The sequence below is a fragment of the Chroicocephalus ridibundus genome, chromosome 19 (assembly GCF_963924245.1).
Source record: "Chroicocephalus ridibundus chromosome 19, bChrRid1.1, whole genome shotgun sequence".
NCBI classification, from domain to species: domain Eukaryota; kingdom Metazoa; phylum Chordata; class Aves; order Charadriiformes; family Laridae; genus Chroicocephalus; species Chroicocephalus ridibundus.
In genome coordinates, this window is record NC_086302.1 from 7,737,504 (window position 1) to 7,752,246 (window position 14,743).

Genomic DNA, 14,743 nt, shown 5'->3' on the forward strand with positions numbered 1-14,743 from the left:
TTGGGTAAAGTTTTCAAAAGTGCCAGAGGTGCCCAGGTCCCTTTAACTTCTCATTGGAGTCTGGCATGGTGGGTTTGACAAATCTCCGCTCCATCTTTGGTTGCAGCAAGTCTTGCAGTAAAGATGTCAAGTTCAGTTTCTTGATTATAGTTTGACATCAATATAAAATGTCCGTTGTCTGTAGCTCCCGTCCTTGCAAATCTCAGAAGATGACACAGCTGGGGGAGTTAATTACTCTTCTTAATTACTCAAGAAGAGCACCAGCCTCAAAAAACCAGCGCTGCCCAAGGACGTGGCAGAGCATGGGTGTGGGGAGGAGGCACTGGGTGCTGCATGGGCTGCGGCACGTGCGCGTACCCAGAAGTGCTGTGGAGGACATGTCTGTGCTAGACAAGGGACCCAGATGCCGGGTGATTCGGGGTGGGCAGTGCCTGGACGATGGCTCTGTTGGTAAAGCTGGCAGGCGATTTCTGGGTAACGACGTGTTGGTAATCACTGGGCGTATGGGAGCAGGGGGAAGTGATACCGAATTTGAGGCCAAATTCTCGTCAGACACATGCAGCAGATCCAGGCTCCAGTTCTTTCTCTCCCGCCCAGCCCGGAGCTATTTCTGATTCATTTTCTTTCCCTTTCCCTCTTGCTTTTGTTATTTTGTTCTGAGTTTTTCCTTTGAGAGGTGAATCCATTCAGCCTCTTCCGTCACTTCACCTTGCTTTACACCATGCTTCTGTTAGGCTTTTATTCAGGATGCTGCGATCAAACCATCCTTTCCACCATCTCTCCAGCTGCTTTGCTCTTCATGTCCGCTCCCTTGAAGCACCCAAGCTGTCAGCACTGACTGTGCCGGTTGCGCTCTGCAAATAGGCTCTTGCCTCCAAGGGACTTCCCTTCTTCAGCTTTGCAGGAAGCTTGCATGAGGAAGGCAGCATGGAAATGCTTCCTTCAAAAAAAACCGCCCCGCTGTTGGGATTTGATTGCAAAGCTACCCGTTTGCCTATGGATACATGAGGGGGCAGAACTTCCCCAAAGCAGCGATTTCAGGACAAATAGTTGCACAATGGTAACTTGGAATCGCATGAAATTGGCGCTTTGCTGGAAGGGGGTGACAGTCAGAGCCCTGGCTGTGTCCCGTGGGCATGCTTGTACTCCGGGTAACTTTGCAGCGCTTGGGGAAAAGCTGTTTGCTTCACTGATGGAGACACAAGGACCTTTTGGAAGAGTTTTTGGAGGGTGAGAAAAAGGTCAGCTTTGGGTGCTCATAAAATCATCACGGTCGCAGAATCATTGCTGTTGGTGATGGAGTGCGACCAGAGGTTTGCAGAACTGGGGGGTTCGCAGCTTATTTTGCAGACGTCTAGAATAAGTTTGTTTGTGCCCTGATTCATTAGGATCCTCCTTCCTGGGGTGCAATTTTGCAACCACAGTTGATTGCAGAAGGGAGAAGCTGGAGCTCTTGCTACTGGGCTGCGCTTGCAAAAATATAAGTTGAGTTGAAGCTCTTTTCGAAATCAGCTTTCCAAAGTTAATTTTAGCCTTCAGCGTAAACTCAAAGGGGATATCTGTGGAGCTGTCTTCATTTTGGCTGTGGTGGATCTCTCCAGCATGATCTAATGCTCTAAACTCTCAACGAGGCTGGAAGCAGTTAAACCTTTTTTTTTTTATTATTATTTTTAATGAGGATCTTTATCTGGTTAAAATGTACCTCCCCCCTTACCCCTGGAAATCCATATCTGTGTTCCAAGAACTGGGAAAACTTTTGCAAAAGAAAGAGCTTTAAATATTTTTCCCTTTTCACTAATTATGCTGTTTGTCTGCTTTTTGTGCATTTCTGTCACTGTGAACGAAGCTGTTCCTTTGAGTTACAGAACTGCAGGGAAATGTTTTCTTTTTTTTATTATTTTAAAGCAAGTCCGTGAGATTTTTGTGTGCTCGCTTAGCTGATGGAAACAGCAGTCTTGGAAATTTGGTTTGTAAAGATTTATTTGATTTTACGTTTCTGGACCAGATATAAACGTGCCTCTTTAATGAGGTGTCTCTACCTCCACTGCAGCAGCGCTCTCCTAAGAGGTTTGTTACTGCGGCCTCCAAGAGGTTGTTTAAAAGAAGTTAGGCGAGCTTCTTCGTTGTTTTCTTACCAGGAAGGAAACGAAGAAAAAGCTGCAGTCTAATAATTTTCCCTTTCAGGAAGGTCAGGGAGAGCTTTTCCCTTGACCACCTTCCCAGAGGGGACAGGGGAACCGCCAGCCTTCCCTTGTCACTCGTCTCCAGACCCTGGAGGGAAGCGCGGCCCCTTTCTTCCCTCCTTCTCTTGGGTGACCCGGGGATGTGGGTCAGTGTTGGCACATTAATCCCCCTCCTGTGCAGACATTATCCTTTTCCACAGCTATTTTCTGCTCTCGTTCGGGCTCACATCAGACTCTCATGTCCTGATTGCTTAAGATTTCTTAAGATTTCTGGAGAAACTGCGTGGAGCAGCTCACTGCGTCCGTGCCGCTGCCTCTGCTTAGAGGTCAGAAGGGAGAAGGAGCTTCATATTAATTTAAAAGGTGCTTGTGTAAAGGACATCAGTGCCTGTTGGCTGAAGATATCCATTTGATAGTCTAGTCCTCTCACTGTTTCCAGACACCAGACTTCCTCGTGTCCTCAGCCATAGTCTTCCTTTAATAAATTAGTTTGCAGTTCCTTAAATCAGCACATGACAGGCACTGAGGTTATTGAACATGTTAATATATTAAATGCATTACCCCCTCAGCCCTTAAAGGCAAGGTTATGGCTGCACAGTTTATTATTATTACTGCTCCAGCAGACTCAGCGCTCTGCTAAGCCTCCTCTGGAAACTACAGAGCAGGTCCAACTGGCGGAAAGCTCTGAAAGAATTAACTGCTGTTATGGCAGGGCAGATTGATACTGAGATTTGCAGTATGTCCCCGCACCCTGTGCATGCTGGGGCCCTTCCTTAGCGGCTGGGACGAGGGAAAGGGTCTGAGCATCCCCGTGGAGCCACTGCCGAGAGGAAGCTTTGGTTCCCCCGGCTCCTCAGGACGTCCCAAACCTCCGCTGGGATGAGGACAGGGTTATCCTCAGGAATTTGCTGCCCGCTCCCTTCTGCAATGTGGCGTGAGGCGTGTCGCTGGGAACAGAAAACGGCCCCATGGTCCAGACAGGAGGCGAAACGCTGCGAGCAAAAGGGCTCTTTAACTTCCCAGGGAAAGGGGGAAAAAAAAAAAAAAAGGAACGAGGGCTGGAAGTCAAAGACTGGCAAATTCAAGTGAAATATTAACTGTTATTTTTTTAAACAGTGCCGCTATTAATCCCAGCACAAGCCTCAATGGGAAATATGCTAATTCTCTATATTTTGAAATCTGCAAATCCAGCCTGGGTACCTTTCTGGAAGATTAGGTTTTGGCTAACGCAAGCTGATAGGCTTGATCCAGAAGATGGCTAATATTTTATGGCCTGTACCAATACTGGCAGGCAGGCTCGAGGTTCAAATTTTCTTCTTTAATCTTAAAGTCAATAAGTCTAAAAGATAATAACAAAGATTTTTAAAAATTAAATCTTTTGCCCAATAAATTCCATAAATTAAAGCGTTCCTTCTCCTAGAGTCTCGCTTGGGGACATTATATCTATGCAGATACCTAAATCAAAGCCTGTGCGTTACTGAAGTCACACATAAAACTTGTTCCAAGGGTTTATCTGGGATGAAGAGGATTGACCTGTTGCTGCGTCTCTGTGTGTGAGTGCATCCCCCAGCAAAATGGGAGTCTGCTGCTCTGCTCTCCTTGTATATTATTTTAAAAGAGGAATGTGAAAATGCTTAAGTCCTGGAAATCTGTCAATGTTTGTATCACGGCATCACTTTGGACGCAGAGATCATGCAGTTGGTCATTTGTTGGGGTATTTCTTGTCAAATTGTTCACATTTAATAGGAGAAATAGAAAGCATGGTGCGTGCCCAATAAGAATAGGGTAATTTTTCCAGGAATCTTACCTTTTCTGTTCCTTACTTTTCGTTTCAACTCCACCACCTTTAAAATATGGCAATGGATATTCTGAAAAATTATTTTCCCTGTTTTAATTTAAATGGGAAATCACTTCTAGTACCTATTAAGCCGCTTTAAGTGCTTTTGGAGCACTAGACTTTTGGCTTTCTCAAAACAACACACGTGTTTAAGTTGCTTTAAATCCAGAAGAAGACATCACAACATCAGAAAAGCTTAAGCAGCCGGGAATACATGGTTCTAAGCAGGTGTCACGGGAGAGCTGTGCTGAAACTGCCTGCGCTCCTCCAGTACAGCAACAGCTGGGGTGGGCTCACAGTTTCCACTGATTCCTGAATTGTAGATGGAGCCAGTTTTCTTTCAAATCTGGGAAATTTTTGGTAAACGATCCTTAGTGAGGACCACTTACCTGCTTAGGATTCAATATAACTGATCTGCTATTTAAATCCAGCTTCCCCGCCTGCTAGTTTCTCTCTTGCTCCTTCCAATATGTGTTTTTTTTTCACTGTTTCCAAGGAAGCAATGCTTCTGGGTTGGTTTTGTTGTGGGTTTTTTTGTTTGTTGGTTTGTTTGTTTTTTTAAAACTTGGGAGCCAGAACTCTCTAAGGCAACAAGTAGCTGTGAATCCTTCATTGTAGGATTCATATCCAGCTTGGGCAAAGAGGTGTTGCCTTCACTGGAAATGTGCCAAAGGACTTTAGCATCTAATCCTGCCAGCATTAATTAAGGGGTCTAAAAATACAAACTCTAAGAAGAACCCTGATAAGATAAATATCATTGTCCTCCAAATTGCTCCCAAGATGATAACTCAGCCTCTCAGCTCGTGTAAATAAGCCTCGAGCTTTTAATTTCCTTAAAATGTTGCAAACTTAGGTCAGATGAGAATCCAGCCCACTGAGTCTCTCTTCCCCAAAAGGGTAGCAGCAGCCCTATTTCGTTGGAATTTCTTCTTGGTGTGCCTGCAGGGTGCTGTGCATGGGTAGACCCTGCACCAGGGGGGTTCGCGCTGGGAGTTTGCAGGCTTCTCGTGTTCCTCGGCGCATGCGAGTACCGCCTGGTCTGACCAAATGAGGATGAAGGAAGATGGAAAGCAGAAGGGGAAGGAAAGCAACACTTGCTATGAATTGGTCCTTTGGTATTTTACATTCGCACGGGGGGGTTTAGCAGTGCCTGCGCAGCGCCTTCCAGCAGATAGCCTGGGTGGGGAAGGGAGAGGAGAAGCCGTGGCATTGCCTTGCACAAGGACAGTTGCCTCCAGTGACAGAAAATAGGAAAGGAGGTGAAGCTGATGGCTTCTGGCAGAGCTTGTCAACCCCAGCCGTTGTGCAGGGTGGAGCTGAGCGAAAGCAGAGGTGCGGGGAGGCGACGGGCAGAGCGCTGCAGGCTGCAGATGGGCTCCCCGTGCCTGCCCAGGTCTGCGGCAGCAGAAGGGAGCGTCTGCGTTCCCTGTGAACAGCACTGGGGCCGAGGCAGGGGAAGGACCCGCGTGTATTACAGCCTGCGGACACTGAGGAGGCTGAGGCAGCTGCTGTGTGCCTCCGAGGACCAGAGTCCTTCCCTCAAGCACAGGGTGGCTGTGGTCTTGCCCAAAACACCGTATTCAACAGCACCCTGAGTAATTAACGTAATGCCCTCCTGGTTTGGCCAAAGCCAGACGCATGTAGCACAGGGAATATATAAGTTTGTTTTGGTGAAATGGTAGCACCAAAATGCCTGGTGGATGTCTTCTCCCCGCTCTTCCTACCATGGAGATCACAGCTGAAGTCCTGGGGTGCCACAGACCATACTTTAACCCCCTACTCACACCAGGCATTTATTTGGGCTTATTTTCTGTGTCCATTATCACTGGAGGGAATCCATTTAGGGATTTTGGTGTGGTAACTGAGCAAAGATGGGTCATTTTTGCCAGCCAAGATGTGATGTGCCGTGACGGACAGGCAGCAGCAGGGTTTGATTTCAACAGACTGAGTCAGTTTGTCTTTTTGCTAGTTAGGTCCAAAATTAAATTCCAGTTCCATGAGGCCACAATTTGGACTCGTTGGATAGTTTTCGGTAAAACAGTTTTTCACTTTAAAACAATGGTGATTCACTGGAACCAGAGGTGTCCATGAGAGCATGCTCTGGTCTGACTGGGTGTCTTTGGGCCCACAACAAAACTCCTGGGCCAAAGTGGAGAAAGAGAGGTCTGATTTGGAGCAAGGACCTGAGCCAAGTTGGCCTCATCCTCAAACCTGAGTGTCCTAACCATGGGGCTAAGGGTATTTAGGCATGAAGTTTAAAAATAATAAATCTCTCTTACTGAAGCTGTTTTGCTGCATTTAAATTATTAAATATCCTTTGAATCCACATCCTAGATGGGTGCCAGATACACAAGGATATATAGTCAGCCTTTGTCTCTCTTGGTCTTTCCTGTTGGAGCTATTCCATTTTGTATAAAATGGGCTAAATAAATAATTCAAGGGCTAAAGAGAAACTAACTTGGTAGCTAGATGGTTATGGCACTCTTCTGAGTTGTGAGGGCGTCACGGGTAATTCTCTGCTCCAATGAATAGTTGCTTATTTATTTATACTATCCAGAGCAGCGGGAGGAGAGGTTGATAGAGGCCCTCTATACTCCCACCCAGCTCAGGGACCAGGGGACTCTGTGGATTGCAGGATACCAGCTGAGGGACCTCAGTCCTCAGCTGAAGGTTATAATAAAGTGTGAGAATTCATTTTTTCCTCTTTTTTTTTTTTTTTTTTATTGCGGTGAGGAAAAAAAAGCCTTGTGTTCAGCACGACTCTCCAGCGTTAGCTAGCAGGAGGGCTGGTGGCACATCACGTTGCTGCAAGTCAGTTTGGAGGGTCCAACCAGCTCCTGGGCTGTGCTGGGATATTACACAGCCCTTGATGGAGCTTCAGCAAGGGCCCAGGTTTCTTCTCATCATCAGCTCGGCCCATAAAGAGGTGTGGGAGAGGAAAGGGAAAAACGGGATTGTTTTTTCTTTATTTCTCCTACCCTTTATTTTTGTGGCTGTTCCACCTACCTACCTTCCCCCGGCCTCCCCCCGCCAAAGGTTACCCTGTGTTCAGCGTTTCCCTTAGATATAAGTAGGGTTAATAACTGCCTGATCAACCTGCCTGTAATTGGGGAGTTAGAATTAGAGAGGTGTCCTGTGAGTCTGGCATGCCCGTGAGTAATGCCATCCCACTGTCTCAGAGCAGCAACCACGGCCCCCCACATCCCGGATTCCCCCTTGCAGGGGCTGCTCTTTCCACCCTGGCACTAACGAGGAACGCTCGCTAGTGCTCAGCAGGTTTTCTCAGTGCTGCCGGACCCTGGTGCGCCGGGCTTCCGAGGGGATCCATGACTCCCCCTGTCCCAGGGAGCTGAGAACTTTTGCCTGGCACTCAGAGCATCTGAGCCACCCTGCTGGGGGGAGGAGGGTGACTGTAGGATTTTTCCCCATTTCTGTCCTCTCGAGCACTCAGTACCAGTCTGCCCTGTGGTGTGAAGGAGCTCCTCACCTCCAGGCAGGTGGCCCCTGTGTGCTGGGATGAGGTGGGAGGTGATGATGGATTGAGGTGTGTTTCTCTCTTCCCTACCATTTTCCTTTGCTGCATCATCACAGCTGAAAGCAATCCAGGAATTTTCATCCCCCCCAAACCCCGATGTGTACCCCAACTGTCTTTTCAGGTTGCACAACACCTGCAAAGCCACACAACCCCACCAGCACATCCTCTTCCACCCCGGTGCAGCAGCAAAGGAACAAAAGGGAGGACAGCCTTGCGTCATGGGGTATTTGCAATGGATAGTGGTTTGGGGAGAGTCAGAGGCCTCCTTGGTCTGGTTTAGAGCCAAATTATTAACTTGTTACTGCTGAGCTTGCAAAATGGAAAAAAAAAAAGAAAAAAAAAAGAGCCATATTAACAAAAATATGTTTTCTGCTTCTTTTCAGGGAATCTGACTAAACACATGAAGTCAAAGGCCCACAGCAAAAAATGTCAGGAGATGGGCGTGTTGGTATCTTCACTGGTGGATCTGGAAGCCGAAGAAGGTAAAATCTTTCACATTATAAACCTGCTATTGCTGCTAACAGAGGGCAATATCTGTTCAGGCAGGAGACGTTCTCCACAGATCATCCTTTCAAAGATGATCTTTCAGGCTTTTTTTCAAAGATGATCCTTTCAGGGTCTTTTCAGTGGTGCCCAGTGACAGGACAAGAGGTAATGGGCACAAACTTGACCATGGGAAGTTCCACCTAAACATGAGGAGGAACTTCTTTGCTGTGAGGGTGGCAGAGCCCTGGCACAGGCTGCCCAGAGAGGTGGTGGTGTCTCCGTCTCTGGAGACATTCCAAAGCCACCTGGAGGCGTTCCTGTGCCACCTGCTGTGGGTGACCCTGCTCTGGCAGGGGGTTAGACTGGGTGATCTCCAGAGGTCCCTTCCAACCCTATGATTCCATGATTCTATCATTCTATGTGGAGCAGTTTGTTTGCCCCAGGCTCCTTCCAGCACCCAAGGAGGTATTTCTGCTTGCATGGGGTGGGTTACGGGGCCGTCCTGGGATGGTGCATCCCTGGGACGGTGTGTGGGCCTGTGTCTCCCTGCTGGGTGTTTTGCCTGTTTGGCTGAAGTATTTTGTCTGGCTGCAGTCAGAGGCAGAAGTAAATGGACGAGTAGGGAGCATCCTGCTTTGGCCCCGCGCTCTGCATGTGGGCTACACACGTAATAATAAATAGTGGATCTGTGGCGTGAGAAGGTTCTTCTTGGTATTTTGTGGTATCTCTAGTGGGGAATTTGGGAGCCTGACTGCTGTGCTTTGGCCTGGGTCTCTCCTGTCCATAGAGGGAGTCTCTGCAGCAGCAAAATGAGACCCCCCACCCCGAGGATGCATTGCCTGAGGCTGTGACCCCTTTCTTTGCTGCTGCAAGAACAATCTGGTGGGTGAAGGAGAAAAATCAGTCCTGGAACCCCTGGTTGGGACCTGACAACACGTTTTACTGGAGCTGGAGTGCTGAGGCTGAGTGCGGGGGTGACCCTTCGGTGCGTGGCCTGTGCAGGTTGTGGTGATGTTCTTGCAGAGGGGATGTGCTCTGGCAATACAGCAGTATTAGTGCTTCGGAGATACCTTCCTCCTGAAAGGGCTGCCAGAGAAAGACTTTTCCACAAGGATCATCTAGGGACCTGCCCATCTTACTGTATTTGGCTGATCCCAGGAGACTCCAAATTACCAGTGCAAACCTGGGCTGCATCTGGAGGGACTGGCGCATGCAGGAGCTGCTCCCACCTCCTTGGGCAGACCCAGCCTGGACCTTGTCCCACTGCTGGAGACCTCAGCAGACCAGCATGGGGTGTCATCAGCATGGGGGCAGCTGCTTCCCTTGTCTCTCACTCTCACGGGTCTTTTCCACGTGTAGGATGAAGGTGAATCACCCAGGTCAGAAATGATCTGGAAGATTTCTCAGTAGGGAAGGAGCCAGCAAAACTAAAATAACATGGTGCTTTGACATTTAATGGCATTATTCTGAGTGCTTTACAAGAAGATACATTTACCCTGACTCACCTGCTTATTTCTTTCATCTACTTATGCACAAACACACACACAAAGTCTGTCCAAGGCTCTGTAAATTCAGGAATCTGTCTGTTCTTTGAGGACGCATGACTCTCTTATTTAGTAATTTCCGCCCTGATTTATAGTATCTGCAGCTGAATTTCCCTGAAGTCATCCCGAGAAGTAGAGCTCCTCCTGGGAGGCTGGGCAGCATCAGGCAGGAGTGTGGTGACCATAATCACTCCTGTCTCCATCAGAAATGTTGAGGGAAAGGGGAGGAAGATCTCCCAGCTGGGAGATGAAGGAACACGGGGAAGTCTCATGTATACTTAGCTGTTTGAGCTAGAAAAAGGTATTTTACCCAAATTATTGGAGGCTGCGCTCCGACAGCTGTGAAGGGTTAGGTTATGTGTCTCCAGGGAACAGTTAGATGTTTTTACGATTGTTATTCTGTTTCCTTTAGCAAGACCCTGAGTACTCAGGGCTGGAGCCACGGCACAGGACTGATGGGGAAGAAGCCGTAGGGGTAGCAGATCTCCAGGCCCCACGAAATTTTGGGTCACCTGCATCTGCGTTCAGTGGGTCGTTTACGTTTATAGGAAACGCTGCACATCCCAGCTGTAGCAGGAAGAGAGGCTCTGGGGGCACAGGTCTGCCTGTGTCGCAGTGTGTTTATTCCTGGATAAAACATGTCGTGCCACAGAGCAGGGTGGTGTTCTCTGTTTGCATTGCGTTGCAGGCTGGTCGTGACACCATTGACCCTTCCTGGCTGCCACCCCAGAAATCCCAGTATGAAAGCAGCTCTTGTGGCTGTCTTTAGCATTTTTTCTCCTGTTTCACCCCCTGTCTCACCCCAAACAATTTTGATTCCCCCATCCCTGGGATTCATTCTGCCACAGCCCGCAAGGGTTTGTTGACAATGGGTTAAAATGAACTTCATAAAACACATGGCGCCACGGTTATTTTTATAAAGTGAACATCAGCTGAGCAAGTTCTGGAGACGGCGCTGTGAGCCAGGGAATGTTAACTCGGCAGGAACAACAAACAGCGCTTATCACCCTGGTCCCCTGCTGAGGTCGAGTCTATCAGAGGTTTTATTGGGAAAGGGGCTGGTTCTGGGGACAGGGGCAGTGCCACTTGCTTCCTGCTTCATAGGTAATTAAAAATCACAAAGTGTTTCCCTGCGCAGCCCCTGGTGGGGAGGGGGTTGCTCTGATGCAGGCGGCAGCCCTTCATACGGCAAAGGGGGCTCGTGGTCCGGGTGGTTCAGGGGGCTGGCAGGCTGTGCCTGCCAGGCAGCCCTGGCCACCGGCACCCTCTGTGGTGCTTTGAGTCTCAACTTCTGGGTACTGAGTCTCAGAAATTCTGTCCCCCGCAGTGTGCTGCATCCTTGGGGTATCTCCATGCTGGTTAATTAAACTGTGCTGGAGACATTTGCAGGCCATCATCTCAACTTGAACTGCAGCAGCGATCAGCAAGGCAGCTGTGGTTCAGGCCATCTACTACACATCAAATAAACGCAGAGCACAGTTTGGGAATTAGCGTGGTCCTGGGACCGTTCCTGCAGAGGAGGTCGGATGTGGCCACCCTGTTTTGGTGGCACAGAGGTGCAGTTGCAGAGCAATCCGGTGGGGCTGCAGGACTTGTGTCACTGTCCTGGGACAAATAGGACTTGGAGGGCTGGTGCGACTGTCCTTGACTTGAACAGACCACGGCTCAACTTGCCAGCAGAGAACCCGTAACAAACGATAGAACAAGAGGAAAAGGCTTCAAGTTGCACCAGGGGATGTTTAGATTGAATATAAGGAAAAAATGTCTTTACAGAAAGGATTATCAAACTTTGGAACAGGCTGCCCGGGGAAGTGGTGGAATCACCGTCCCTGGAGGTATTTAAAAACCAGGTAGACGTGGTGCTGAGGGACATGGGTTAGCGGTGGTTTTGTCAGAGTTAGGTGGATGGTTGGACTCGATGATCTTAAAGGTCCCTTCCAACCTAGATGATGCTATGATTCTATTATATCTGAGACGTCCCACTGGTTAACCAGTCCCAAACCTCAGTCATCCCCCAGTGCAGTGGTTCCATGCCTTTTCAGGCTTGGGTTCTGATTCAGGCCAGGTGTAGTCACCTGGACAGTCAGGGGATGAGGACATGGGAGAAAAAAGAAGTGCTATGGCACTATCAGACACCTGTGCCCTCTTCCACACTGCCTTTCCTGGCACGTACAGGGCTCTCCCAGGCCACGCCGAATAAACATCTAACCAAGGCTAAGGACACCTGACGTGGCCAACAGTGTGCCGCTCCGCCTCAAGGAATGGCTTTCTTCCTTTTAAATCTGCTTTTCTCCAGCTCTTCAGAGCAACCTTTCGATTGGGCAGAGACATGCTGTACTTGGCCGTGGCCTTTCCAAAGAAGGGCACGGCCAAAAGAAAACCTAGTCGGGGGTTTTGCAGTAGCTGCCCCAAGGGAAAATCGTTGGTGTGATGTGAGCAGCAGGAGGCTGCTCCCGTGTGGGGTTGCTGGTTGCTGGAGAACTCCTTCAGCCCAGGAACTCACTTAAAATAACTGATTAGCTGACGGTCTCCAGAAATCGCTCCCTGCTGTTATACCACCCATTGCTGATACTTCTGCTGATCAAAGCTAGATAGGGAAAGAGGAAAGTGGCTCCTGAAATGTTGGTTGCATGACTCTGAAAAGAACAACTGTTATTTCAAACCTTTCCATTATTGTCAGTTAGAACTAATGAATCATGTTAATTGAGTGTCGCTCTTGAAAAACCTGCAAATCAGAAGTCCTATTTATGTTACGTGTAATTGCAGGCTTCTGAGGACAGAGCTGCAAGGGTTCACTTCCCCAGTCCAGGGTATGTTTTCATTCATGGTTTCCTTCAGTCATTCATCCCTGGGCTCGTACAGGGTTAATAGTAGTGCACTCAGCGGCGTGTTGTGCGACCAGTGTGAAAGCCCGCTGATGGGAGCACTCTGCTTCCGAGAATGAAGGTCTGGCAGGTGATGAGGCTGAGCTTGTCTCAGCCTTTGGCCTCGTGGAAAGAGTAAATCTAAAGAAAAGCCCCAGAAAGGTCTGCCTTGCATCCCCAGGCCAGCTGTGAGAGCGCTCAGGGGAAAGGATGGGACCATCAGCTGGGGGACCTTTTTTTTCTTGGCCATCGTTAAATCATTGGTCCCAGTCGGCTTGTGGCTGAACACATGGTGGTTGGGCACCTGCTGAGCCCTACCTGGACTGCAGAGGACAGGAACCCATCAGCTTTCGGAAGGGACTCCTCTCCCATTGCTGGCGTTGGCTGTGCGGCTGCTCGCCGGAATGTGTTGCGCTGTCTGGACTTTAGTGCCTTATGCAAACAATCCATGTAATTTTAGAATTACAACAAATATACCGTCCCCATTTCCTCCCATTGATGAAGACCATTTGCGTTGCTGTAAAGGGGTCAGTCTGCCGGGAAGGAATGCAGAAAGGTGAAAACGGGAAGGTGTGGTGTCGGAGGACATTTCCTTTCTTTCCTTCCAGCTTCTTTTTCACCTGGTTAAAGCTAACACTGGGCTTCTGCTGAAATTTCAAATATTCTGCCTCTCGAGTAAGGAGGCCCGTTGCTCACAAATGCCAAGTAAATGCTAAATAGATGGTCAGAAGATGGTCAGAAAATTGTATCTTGTGCTGCAATGGTTGGGGCTATTTGGATGGATGAGAAAATAACATAAAAATGGCAGAAAGGTGCATGAGGAATCAGAGATCACAGCTGTACCACGCATCCCTGTTCTCAGAGCAGGGGGTTGCAAAGAGCCTTCCCCTGTGTAACCACAGCGTGTCTTCTCTCTTCTTGGCGAAGAGGCTCAGAACAGAGCCTAGCAAGGGCAATTTTAATTAAAATAAAAAAGAAATAAAAAAGATTACTATTTCCATGTGACACGAATCAGCGCAGCAAGATTGCCGTGCTTTCCTTTGGGGGCAGGCAGGGAGGGAGCAGCAGTTCCTAAAACTCCCTGGATTATTTCAAACTGGAGTTGCATTTCACTTGATTGTTTTTATTTCTATTTAAGGGGCAGGAGAAAGTAAGGGGTGTTACTATAAAAGGAGATTGGAGTATAATTCTTCAATCCTGCATTGCTTTTGCCTGGTGTGATTGCACCAGGTTGGTAGACTAACGTTAGAATTACACACGCGTAATGAAATGCAGCCCTCGGACAAAGATGTCAACAGGGCACATTTTCACTCGCTTCCTCTCTCCTTCCTTCCTCCATCTATCCCTCCCTCTGTCTTCTCCTGACTTGCGCTTTCTCTGCCTCTTAGCTCAGCAGAATGCGTTTCAGTTGGAAGAAGCCAGGGCTCAGGTCTGAGCTCTCTCTGCTGCAGGGACCATGTTAGGAGGCCAAAGCAAATTCACTTTGGGCTGTCCCAGGACTCACTCGAATGTTTCCCTTGGTGGCAAATGCAAACAACTCCCCAGTGCGGAGCTGGTTTCACATTTCCCTCACTCCATACTTCCGACCTCGCACTCTGTCCTGGCCAGCGCTTGTCCATTGTGTGACTGGGACCAAAAAAGGAGACCACACCGGACAAGGCTCTCAGAGGCACGCAGTGGAGGCCAAGGATATAGCTGCCTGCCCATGCTGAAGCCCATAGATGTCAAACCCTGAAACCAGAGACAGGGACCCAGAGCAGGTCCAGAGGAGGCCACAAAGATGGTCTGATGGCTGGAGCCCCTCTGCTGTGAGGACCGGCTGAGACATTTGGCGGTGTTCAGCCTGGAGAAGAGAAGGCTCCAGGGAGACCTTATAGCAGCCTTCTGGTACCTGAAGGGGCTCCAGGAAAGCTGGGGAGGGACTCTGGAGCAGGGAGGGGAGCCATAGGATGAGGGGGAACGGTATCAAACTGAAAGAGGGGAGAAAGAAGTTCTTTGCTGTGAGGGCGGTGAGCCCCTGGCCCAGGTTGCCCAGAGAAGCTGTGGCTGCCCCATCCCTGGAGGGGTTCAAGACCAGGATGGATGAGGCTTTGAGCAACCTGGGCTGGTGGGAGGTGTCCCTGCCCAGGGCAGGGGGTGGCACTGGATGACTGGATGATCTTTAAGGTCTCTTCCAACCCAAACCATTCTATGATACTATGATACTATGAATCTATGACTCTATGACTAGTGAAATCCATTCCTTTTCCAAGCAAGAAATATGTACAGTTCACTCTACAGCTGGAAGAACTGGT

General features: G+C 48.8%; 1 protein-coding gene across 5 annotated transcripts in view; it reads left to right on the plus strand.

The window, feature by feature from the left end:
* The window catches only part of HIVEP3 (HIVEP zinc finger 3), a 286,550-nt gene that overhangs the window by 259,975 nt on the left and 11,832 nt on the right, over positions 1-14,743 (plus strand). For all 5 annotated transcript variants that reach the window (XM_063355653.1, XM_063355650.1, XM_063355655.1 and 2 more), the window contains one exon: positions 7,939-8,037. In XM_063355653.1, the coding sequence (XP_063211723.1) occupies positions 7,939-8,037 (99 nt within the window). The remainder of the gene's footprint in view (positions 1-7,938; positions 8,038-14,743) is intronic.